The sequence below is a fragment of the Salmo salar genome, chromosome ssa18, assembly GCF_905237065.1.
Source record: "Salmo salar chromosome ssa18, Ssal_v3.1, whole genome shotgun sequence".
NCBI classification, from domain to species: Eukaryota; Metazoa; Chordata; class Actinopteri; order Salmoniformes; family Salmonidae; genus Salmo; species Salmo salar.
In genome coordinates, this window is record NC_059459.1 from 67,908,691 (window position 1) to 67,920,804 (window position 12,114).

The window sequence follows — 12,114 nt, forward strand, 5'->3', positions numbered from 1 at the left end:
AATTTCACATCACACCCTACTGTTACACTACACTGGCTGAATTTCACATCACACCCTACTGTTACACTACACTGGCTGAATTTCACATCACACCCTACTGTTACACTACACTGGCTGAATTTCACATCACACACTACTGTTACAGTACACTGGCTGAATTTTACATCACACCCTACTGTTACACTACACTGGCTGAATTTCACATCACACACTACTGTTACACTACACTGGCTGAATTTCACATCACCCCCTACTGTTACACTACACTGGCTGAATTTCACATCACACACTACTGTTACACTACACTTGCTGAGTTTATTTACTTAATTACTTAATTACACCATATTCCTTACTGCTTATACAGTATATATGCAACCAAATGTTCCTCTGGTGAAAATCAAGTTTGAACTGAATTATAGTGTATTCATGACACCCTTGTTCCCTATAGTGCCCAACCTTTGACCTGAGTCTGCATCTGTAATGCCATCCTATGCACCACAGGACTACTGACACATGGCTCTGGTCAAAATGACACTAGACTGATAACAGGGTATTATTTGAGACTGTAGACATACAACATTGTTTGAGACTTGGCCACTGAATGGAAAAGGGATTTTGATAAAGGCACAGGAAAGAATGGAAATGTATTAGACATGTGACTACTGGGGAATGGAAATGTATTAGACATGTGACTACTGGGGAATGGAAATGTATTGGACATGTGACTACTGGGGAATGGAAATGTATTAGACATGTGACTACTGGGGAATGAAATACCCTACAAAATAAAGGCCATAAGTATGAGAGCCAACCGTGGCTGTAGAATAAATATGAGCTTAATGAATCTCTCTCTCTCTCTCTCTGTCTCTCTCTCTCTGTCTCTCTCTCTCTCCATCTATCTCCCCCCTCTCACTCGCCCTCCATCTCTCCCTCTCTCCCTCTCTCCCTCTCTCCTTCCCCTCTGTCAGGTTTTGGCTCTAGTTTCCTGCCCAAGGAAGAGAGTGTGACATCAGCCCCAGAGGTGGTGATATCCCAGGACTACCAGGCTAGCAGCCAGGTGAGACTGACTGACTGACCCATGTCCTCAAGAGACCTCAAGGGGTTACCCTGCAAACAATAATGAGTCACTAGGACGTCACAAAATGGTCGCCTAAAGTTGTCAGGATATTGTGTCATGGTCCCCTGGAGGTTTTTGTCTAATTCCCAGTTTGTCCCGGAGACGTCACCTGATGGTCGCAAAGAAATGTTCTCCTCCTCCAAAACATTTTGTACCCACACTACACATACTACACATCTCCCCTTGTTACTGTTGCTAAGGCCCTGATTGGTGAACCACTGATCCAGTCACAGCTCTTTGTCTTTTGGCAATGCTAGGGACACCCACCCACAAAAAGTACTTTTAGGATCGTTGGAGCAAAGTCTAATGCTGTGTAAATGCTTGAGTTGAATAACACTATTCAACTGATCGTTTTCCACAGCTGTCCAGTAACCCCTTTACATACAGTACCACACAGAGGAGTGATTTATTACTGTCTCCTTATCTCTGAGACACTAACAGCCAGCCAGGCTGAAATCTTCCCTTGACTGTTTAGGCTCTAAAGGTCTTATCAATCATCCCCTATCTTAGACACATAGGCTGTTAGAACTGGTTCTTGTTTTTATTATTTTTCTAAGGAAGTGGAGCCAATGACCCCTTATCTCTTTTGTAAGTTTGCCACCCCCTTGGAGGGGTAAACAGCTCTGTGTAGATAAAGTATATAAAGACTGTGTGATATGTAAATATTCAAGTTCCTCCCCGGGAAATTTCAGGAGAGTAAACTTCCTTGCAATTGCTTGAATAAACTCTTAAAAACAAGCTCTGTCTGATCGTTGGAACAAGTTCTTCCTCAACAGTGTTTTGGAACTTAAATATTTAACATACATAATTACATTGTGTATGTTTATTCATACAGTCAATGTTATTTAACATGTCCTCTCCTGACGGATTTCACCTGTAGTGTCAGAATGCTCAAGGAAGCAGGAGGGTTGAAGTCAGGCGCAGGAGACACAAGTCCGTGAACACTTGCCAAAAACAGGTAGGGCAGGGCAAGGTAAAACAAATATCCATAAACAGCCCGAACACAGCGTAGGGACGCAGTCCAAAACACACTGCCACAAAACCTACAGGCAGAAGGGAAAAAACACCTGTTCCCCAGACGTACAACCTGACGAAAATAATCACGCACAAACACAGACATGCCTTGCTAGACTAAATAACCCCCCCTACTAATAACTAAACCAAAACAGGTGCGTGCCTACCTAGACCTAACCAACAGAAAGTGAAACAAAAAGGATCGATGGCAGCTAGTAGGCCGGCGACGACGACCGCCGAGCGCCGCCCGTTCGAGGAGGGGCGCCACCATCCGTCGGTGTCGTGACAGTACTCCCCCCTGACGCGCGGCTCCCGCAGCGCGCTGACGCCGGCCTCGAGGACGCCCCGGAGAGCGAGGCGCAGGGCGATCTGGATGGAGGCTGTGGAACTCCAGGATGAGCGCTGGGTCCAATAAGTCCTCCACCGGTACCCAGCACCTCTCCTCCGGGCCGTACCCCTCCCAGTCCACGAGGTACTGCAGGCCCCTCGCCCGGCGTCTGGAGTCCAAGATGGACCGGACTGTGTACGCTGGGGGCCCCCCGATGTCCAGGGGGGGTGGAGGGACCTCCCGCACCTAATTTTCCTGCAGTGGACCAGCTACCACCGGCCTGAGGAGAGACGCATGAAACGAGGGGTTAATGCGATAATAAGAAGGAAGTTGTAATCTGTAACACACCTCGTTTATTCTCCTCAGGACTTTAAATGGCCCCACAAACCGCGGACCCAGCTTCCGGCAGGGCAGGCGGAGGGGCAGACTCTCTCCCCTGGGGTAAACACAGGGGCCTCACTGCGGCGCCGGTCAGCGCTCACCTTTTGTCGTTCCCTGGCTCGTTCCAGGGATTCCTGAACAGCGTCCCAGGTCTCCCTAGAGCGCTGAACCCATTCCTTTACCGCAGAGGCTTCCGTCTGGCTCTGATGCCATGGCCCCAGGACCGGCTGATAACCCAACACACATTGGAACGGCGACATGTTGGTAGAGGAATGGCGCAAAGAGTTCTGAGCCATTTCGGCCCATGGTACGAACCTTGCCCACTCCCCTGGCCGGTCCTGGCCGTAGGACCGCAGAAACCTGCCCACTTCCTGATTTACCCTTTCTACCTGCCCATTACTTTCGGGGTGAAACCCTGAGGTCAAACTGACCGAAACCCCCAGTCGCTCCATAAACGCCCGCCACACTCGGGATGTGAACTGGGGGCCTCGATCTGAGACGATATCCTCAGGCACCCCGTAGTGCCGGAAGACGTGGGTGAATAAGGCTTCCGCGGTCTGCAGGGCCGTAGGAAGACCGGGTAAAGGAAGCAGACGGCAGGACTTAGAGAAACGGTCCACAACGACCAGGATCGTGGTGTTGCCCTGAGACGGCCGAAGATCGGTCAGGAAATCCACCGCCAGGTGGGACCATGGTCGCTGTGGAACCGGGAGGGGCTGTAATTTCCCTCTAGGCAGGTGCCTGGGAGCCTTACTCTGAGCGCACACTGAACAGGAGGAGACATAGTGCCTCACGTCCCTCACCAAGGTGGGCCACCAGTATCTACCACTAAGACCACACACTGTCCGCTCAACCCCTGGGTGACCCGAGGAGGGAAGCGTGTGCGCCCACCGAATCAGACGATCGCGAACACCGAGCGGAAAGTACTTACGACTCACTGGACAGTGTGGAGGTGTAGGCTCCGTCCGTAACGCCCGCTCGATGTCCGCGTCCACCTCCCAGACCACCGGTGCCACCAGGCAGGAGGCTGGAAGTATGGGAGTGGGATCGGTGGACCGTTCCTCGGCGTCATGGAGACGAGACAGTGCGTCGGCCTTAGTGTTCCGGGAACCTGGGATATACGAGATGTTAAACTGAAATCTAGTAAAGAACATCGCCCACCTGGCTTGACGCGGGTTCAGTCTCCTCGCCGCCCGGATGTACTCCAGATTGCGGTGGTCAGTCCAGATGAGAAAAGGGTGACGCGCCCCCTCAAGCCAATGTCTCCACACCTTCAGTGCTCTGACCACAGCCAACAACTCCCTGTCCCCCACATCATAGTTACGCTCCACCGGACTCAACTTCCCAGAGAAGAAGGCGCAGGGGCGGAGCTTGGGGGTGTGCTCGAGCGCTGGGATAGCACGGCTCCTACCCCAGCCTCGGACGCGTCCACCTCCACTATGAAGGGCAAAGAGGGATCCGGATGCGCCAGCACTGGAGCGTCAGTGAACAAAACCTTCAGACGACTAAAGGCCCTGTTCCCCAGACGTACAACCTGACGAAAATAATCACGCACAAACACAGACATACCTTGCTTGACTAAATAACCCCCCCTACTAATAACTAAACCAAAACAGGTGCGTGCCTACCTAGACCTACCAACAGAAAGTGAAACAAAAAGGATCGATGGCAGCTAGTAGGCCGCCGACGACGACCGCCGAGCTCGGCCCGGTCGAGGAGGGGCGCCACCATCCGTCGGTGTCGTGACATGTAGGCCTATTCCTACACTTTGCACTTCAAAGTAAACCTCAGCTCTGTTAAAATACACTGCAATTCGGGAGTAACATGAAAACAGAATAATATGCCCCACCAACATTAGACAACTGTACTGAAAACCCAAACTGCTGAAATAAGTAAATTAAATAAATGAGTGAATAGCAGTGCGGGTTGAGAGCTTCAAGTTCCTTGGTGTCCACATCACCAACTATTATGGTCCAAACACACCAAGACAGTCATGAAGAGGGCATGACAACCACTATTCCCCCTCAGGAGACTGAAAAGATTTGTCATGGGTCCCCAGATCCTGAAAAAGTTCTACAGCTGCACCATCGAGAGTATACTGACTGGTTGTATCATCGCCTGGTATGGCAACTGCTCGGCATCTGACCGTAAGGCACTGGGGCCAAGCTTCCTGCCATCCAGGACCTCTATACAAAAAATTGTCAAAAACTCCAGCCACCCAAGTCGTAGACTGTTCTCTCTGCTACCGCACGGCAAGTAGTACCGGAGCCCTAAGTCGAGGTCCAAAAGGCTCCTTAACAGCTTCTCCCCCAAGCCATAAGACTGCTGGAATTAATCAAATGGCTACCTGGACTATTTGCATTGACCCCCCTTTTATTATACTGCTGCTACTCGCTGTTTATTATCTATGCATAGTCACTTTGCCCCTATCTACAGTGCATTCAGAAAGTATTCAGACCCCTTGACTTTTTCCACATTTTGTTACGTTACAGCCTTATTCTAAAATGTATTAAATCATTTTTTTTGCTCATCAATCTACACACAATGCCCCATAAGGACCAAGAAAAAACAGGTTTTTAGAAATTGTACAAATGTATAAAAAATGTAAAACTGAAATATCACTTAGGTATTCAGATCCTTTACTCAGTACTTTGTTGAAGCACCTTTGACAGCGATTACAGCCTTGAGTCTTCTTGGGTTTGACGCTACAAGCTTGGCACACCTGTATTTTGGGAGTTTCTCCCATTCTTCTCTGCAAATACTCTCAAGCTCTCAGTTTGGATGGGGAGCGTCGCTTTTTAGCTATTTTCAGGTCTCTCCAGAGATGTTCGATCGGGTTCAAGTTTGGGCTCTGGCTGGGCCACTCAAGGAAATTCAGAGACTTGTTCCGAAGCCACTCCTCCGTTTTATTGGCTGTGTGCTAAGGGTTGTTGTCCTGTTGGAAGGTGAACCTTCACTCCAGTCTGAGGTCCCAAGTGCTCAGGAGCAGGTTTTCATCAAGGATCTCTGTTCTTTGCTCCGTTTACCTTTCCCTCAATCCTGACTACTCTCCCAGTCCCTGCCGCTGAAAAAAATCCCCACAGTATGATGCTGCCACCACCATGGTGGCAGTCTTTTGGTTTTCTCCAGACGTGGCATTTGGCATTCAGGCCAAAGTGTTCAAACTTGGTTTCATCAGACCAGGGAATCTTGTTTCTCATGGTCTGAGGGTCTTTTTTGTTACCATTCCCCAGATCTGTGCCTCAACACAATCCTGTATCGAAGCTCTATTGACAATTACTTCGACCTCATGCCTTGCATTTTGCTCTGACATGCACTGTCAACTGTAGGGCCTTATATAGACAGATGTGTGCCTTTCCAAATCATGTCCAATCAATTGAATTTACCACAGGTGGACTCCATTCAAGTTGTAGAAACATCTCAAGGAGGATCAATGTAAACAGGATGCACCTGAGGTCAATTTCGAGGCTCATAGAAAATTTGTCTTCTACACATTCAGTACCTATGGTCTGAAAAGTTATGTAAATATGGAATGCACTTTACATGTACATATTACCTCAATTACCTCGACTAACCTGTACCCCCGCACATTGACTCGGTACCGGTATCCCCTTGTATATAGCTTCATTATTGTTATTTTATTGTGTTTCTTTTTTTTACTTTAGTTTATTTCATAAATATTTTCTTAAAACTGCATTGTTGGGATCGTAAGTAAGCATTTCACAGTAATTTCTACACCTGTTGTATTCACCACATGTGACGGATAAAATTAGATTTGATTGATTTGAGATGGCACTCTTTTGTTAAGTGCACATTTGAATTGTGAATGTGTAGAAGACTTCAGAGAAAGCTACAGACTTTATGGTACAGCAGCAGAAATCCCAGGTGGGGTCATATTGAAAAGTCAGTACTAAGTAATCATGTCAAATGTAATCATAATGTCAAAGATTTTTATACTATTTTAGCTGGACAGCGTACCACTTACCTTAAAATACCCATACCATTTCATCACTTTACTTATAATGGTTTGGGACACCTGTGACCATCACCTGACAAAAATGTCCAGGGGACCATGACACAAGAATGTTCAGGGGACCTTCAGGGGACCATGACACCAAAAACGTGCTAAAAACGTCCTCGGGGACATCCCGGGACAACCCGGGATGTAGACAAAACCTCCAGGGGACCATGACACAATGTCCCAAGAACGTCCTAAAAACGTCCTCGGGACGTCCCCGGGACAAACTGGGAACTAGACTAAACCTCCAGGGGACCATGACACAGCGTCCAAAGAACATCCTAACAACGTCATCACGTGGTGTCCTAAGGACTAGTAAAATTAAAGTCCTTAAAACATCCAAAAAGGTCCTGACATGGTCCTCAATGACGTCCTGGTAACTTACAGGGAACTAAACAAAGGTCCCCAGAGAAGTTCTCTTAGACTAGAGTGCACTGGGGATGATGAGTTGTTATCAGTAATGCTTATGAGTACGATGAGTACGGAATGTGAGAATGAAATGCTCTCTTCCTCCTGAAGTGATCCCACTCATAACCATAACTCACAACCACATGACTGTACCTGTGTCTCCTCAGGTGTTCCATGAGTGTTTCCTGAATCCGTGTCAGAACAGGGGCACGTGTGAGGAGGTGGGGGCGGGATACGTGTGCACCTGTCTTCCTGGTTTCACAGGTAAACTAAAACAGTTATGAATGGAATGAAAAGAGAACTTCCACATGTAACAGTGTTCTTCCGTCCCTCTCCTCGCCTCAACCTGGGCATGAATCAGGGACTCTCTGCACACATCAACAACAGTCACCCTCGAAGCACCATTACCTATGACGTCATGAAAGCCAAGGCCCTTGCAGAGCAAGGGAGACAACTACTTTAAGGTCTTAGAGCAAGTAACATCACCGATTAAAACACCGCTAACCAGCTAGCCATTTCACACCGGTTACACACACACTTAAGCTTTCAGTCAAACAATGATCATCAGAGCAATGAGAAGTTATTATTAGTTATAAACTGGGTGGTTCGAGCACTGAATGCTGATTGGCTGACAGCCATGGTATATCACACCTTATACCACGGGTATGACAAACGTTTATTTTTACTGCTCTAATTACATTGGTAACCAGTTTATAATAGCAATAAGGCACCACAGGGGTTTGTGATATATGGCCAATATACCACGGCTAAGGGCTGTGTCCATATATCACATTCCCTCGGGCCTTATTGGTTAGTTGTCTTATATGACTGTGACAGTGTGTTTCTCTCTCAGGGGCTAAGTGTGAGAGTGACATAGATGAGTGTGACTCAGCACCCTGTCAGAATGACGGTCTCTGTAAGGACGGCATGGGAGACTTCCTCTGTCAGTGTAGACCTGGCTTTGTAGGTATGGAGACGTCACAACAACTACACACTGTCCTCCACATCATGACTGTCCACTGTCCTCCACATAATGACTGTCCACTGTCCTCCACGTCATGACTGTCCACTGTCCTCCACGTCATGACTGTCCACTGTCCTCCACATAATGAGTGTCCACTGTCCTCCATGTCATGACTGTCCACTGTCCTCCACGTCATGACTGTCCAATGTCCTCCACATAATGACTGTCCACTGTCCTCCACATAATGACTGTCCACTGTCCTCCACGTCATGACTGTCCACTGTCCTCCACGTCATGACTGTCCACTGTCCTCCACATAATGAGTGTCCACTGTCCTCCATGTCATGACTGTCCACTGTCCTCCATGTCATGACTGTCCACTGTCCTCCACGTCATGACTGTCCACTGTCCTCCACGTCATGACTGTCCACTGTCCTCCACGTCATGACTGTCCACTGTCCTCCACGTCATGACTGTCCACTGTCCTCCACATAATGAGTGTCCACTGTCCTCCATGTCATGACTGTCCACTGTCCTCCACATAATGACTGTCCACTGTCCTCCACATAATGACTGTCCACTGTCCTCCACATAATGACTGTCCACTGTCCTCCACATAATGACTGTCTACTGTCCTCCACATAATGACTGTCCACTGTCCTCCACATAATGACTGTCCACTGTCCTCCACGTCATGACTGTCCACTGTCCTCCACGTCATGACTGTCCACTGTCCTCCACATAATGAGTGTCCACTGTCCTCCATGTCATGACTGTCCACTGTCCTCCATGTCATGACTGTCCACTGTCCTCCACGTCATGACTGTCCACTGTCCTCCACGTCATGACTGTCCACTGTCCTCCACGTCATGACTGTCCACTGTCCTCCACGTCATGACTGTCCACTGTCCTCCACGTCATGACTGTCCACTGTCCTCCACATAATGAGTGTCCACTGTCCTCCATGTCATGACTGTCCAATGTCCTCCATGTCATGACTGTCCACTGTCCTCCATGTCATGACTGTCCACTGTCCTCCAAGTCATGACTGTCCACTGTCCTCCACGTCATGACTGTCCACTGTCCTCCACATAATGAGTGTCCACTGTCCTCCATGTCATGACTGTCCACTGTCCTCCATGTCATGACTGTCCACTGTCCTCCATGTCATGACTGTCCACTCTCCTCCACGGCAAGACTGTCCACTGTCCTCCACATAATGACTGTCCACTGTCCTCCATGTCATGACTGTCCACTGTCCTCCACGTCATGACTGTCCACTGTCCTCCACGTCATGACTGTCCACTGTCCTCCATGTCATGACTGTCCACTGTCCTCCATGTCATGACTGTCCACTGTCCTCCACATAATGACTGTCCACTGTCCTCCAAGTCATGACTGTCCACTGTCCTCCAAGTCATGACTGTCCACTGTCCTCCACATAATGACTGTCCTCCACGTCATGACTGTTCACTGTCCTCCAAGTCAATACTGTCCACTGTCCTCCAAGTCAATACTGTCCACTGTCCTCCATGTCATGACTGTCCACTGTCCTCCACATAATGACTGTCCACTGTCCTCCACATAATGACTGTCCACTGTCCTCCACATCATGACTGTCCACTGTCCTCCACATAATGACTGTCCACTGTCCTCCACGTCATGACTGTCCACTGTCCTCCACATAATGACTGTCCACTGTCCTCCATGTCATGACTGTCCACTGTCCTCCACATAATGACTGTCCACTGTCCTCCACGTCATGACTGTCCACTGTCCTCCAAGTCATGACTGTCCACTGTCCTCCACGTCAAGACTGTCCACTGTCCTCCATGTCATGACTGTCCACTGTCCTCCATGTCATGACTGTCCACTGTCCTCCACATAATGACTGTCCACTGTCCTCCAAGTCATGACTGTCAACTGTCCTCCAAGTCATGACTGTCCACTGTCCTCCACATAATGACTGTCCTCCAAGTCATGACTGTTCACTGTCCTCCAAGTCAATACTGTCCACTGTCCTCCAAGTCAATACTGTCCACTGTCCTCCATGTCATGACTGTCCACTGTCCTCCACCTTATGACTGTCCACTGTCCTCCAAGTCATGACTGTCCACTGTCCTCCAAGTCATGACTGTCCGCTGTACTCCATGTCATGACTGTCCACTGTCCTCCACATAATGGCTGTCCTCCAAGTCATGACTGTCCACTGTCCCCCAAGTTAATACTGTCCACTGTCCTCCATGTCATGACTGTCCACTGTCCTCCACCTCATGACTGTCTACTGTCTTCCACACAGACACATCTTCTTTGAGGATTTGTCAGACATCCAGTAACCTGGGTGCTGGAATCTGTTTCTGCTTTGCCAACACCTTTGTCTGGCAACAAGGCTGCATTTAGTACTATTTGATGGCAGACGTGTGTATATGTGACTGACTGCTGGTGCTCTGTCCTGTCCCAGGTTCTCTGTGTGAGGCAGAGGTGAATGAGTGTAGCTCCTTCCCCTGTCTGAACGAGGGAGTGTGTGTGGACGAGGTCAACCAGTACACCTGCAGCTGTGCTGACGGCTTCACAGGTGGGATCACTCTGCCTCGCCTCCCTACCAGACTCCTTGGGCACTTCAGTTACCTGTATTCATAATTGCATGAACATTGCATGAATATACTGCAGAGGCTGCTCCTTAAACACTTAAATTAAACCTTGCATTTGTAATAATCACAATGCCACCTTTTATGCAACTACTGCAGAAGGAAAAATTTGTAAAATGATCACATGGCAAATTATTTATTCAAACCTATAATTATCATAATATGCCAAATAAAAATATTGTATTGCTAAAGATTTTATTTTTATTTTTATGCAACATCCACAAAAAAATGCTTTAATTTATACAGCAAACATTCAATGCCAGCAATGCAATTAATTGAGTTTTCCAGTACTCACGCAATAAGGCGTTATGATCAAAAACATTATATTTTGCCTTATGATCAACAATACGACAACAGCTTCAACCAGAGGGGACTGCTCCACTCAGTTTAGTTCCACCAAATTTGTCCAGACAGCTGGATTATTGAACACCCTGCCAACCAGTGTGAGAGAGTGCCGTACCTTTTGTTATATGTAGCTTATAGGCAAACCAGTCATGTGAACATTAAGACATTCTGACTCTTAGATGTCACATACTGTAGGACCAAGGGACATTTAAATTCTGATGTAACGTTATCATTATATTGTCTATTGTTGTATATTTCGATTATTAGATATTTGTATATCTATATCTATATCTCTCTCTATATATATATATACACTACCGTTCAAAAGTTTGGGGTCATTTAGAAATGTCCTTGTTTTTGAAGGAAAATCACATTTTTTGTCTGTTAAAATAACATCAAATTTATCCGAAATCCAGTGTAGACATTGTTAATGTTGTAAATGACTATTGTTTCTGGAAATGGGTGATTTTTAATGGAATATCTATATAGGCGTACAGAGGCCCATTATCAGCAACCATCACTCCTGTGTTCCAATGGCACGTTGTGTTAGCTAATCCAAGTTGATCATTTTAAAAGGCTAATTGATCATTAGAAAACCTTTTTTGCAATTATGTTAGCACTGCTGAAAACTGTTGTTCTGATTAAAGAAGCAATAAAACTGGCCTTCTTTAGACTAGTTGAGTATCTGGAGCATCAGCATTTGTGGGTTCGATTACAGGCTCAAAATAGCCAGAAACAAAGACCTTTCTTCTGAAACTCGTCAGTCTATTCTTGTTATGAGAAATTAAGGCTATTTCATGCGAGAAATTGCCAAGAAACTGAAAGTCTAGTACAACGCTGTGTACTACTCCCTTCACAGAACAGGGCAAACGGGCTCTAACCAGAATAGAA

The 12,114-nt window shown here is 47.3% G+C and overlaps 1 protein-coding gene across 3 annotated transcripts in view; it reads left to right on the plus strand.

The window, feature by feature from the left end:
- LOC106577822 (sushi, von Willebrand factor type A, EGF and pentraxin domain-containing protein 1) overlaps window positions 1–12,114 on the plus strand; it is a 192,705-nt gene that overhangs the window by 120,890 nt on the left and 59,701 nt on the right. For all 3 annotated transcript variants that reach the window (XM_045701416.1, XM_045701415.1, XM_045701417.1), the window contains 4 exons: window positions 969–1,057; window positions 7,434–7,530; window positions 8,120–8,233; window positions 10,692–10,805. In XM_045701416.1, the coding sequence (XP_045557372.1) occupies window positions 969–1,057; window positions 7,434–7,530; window positions 8,120–8,233; window positions 10,692–10,805 (414 nt within the window). The remainder of the gene's footprint in view (window positions 1–968; window positions 1,058–7,433; window positions 7,531–8,119; window positions 8,234–10,691; window positions 10,806–12,114) is intronic.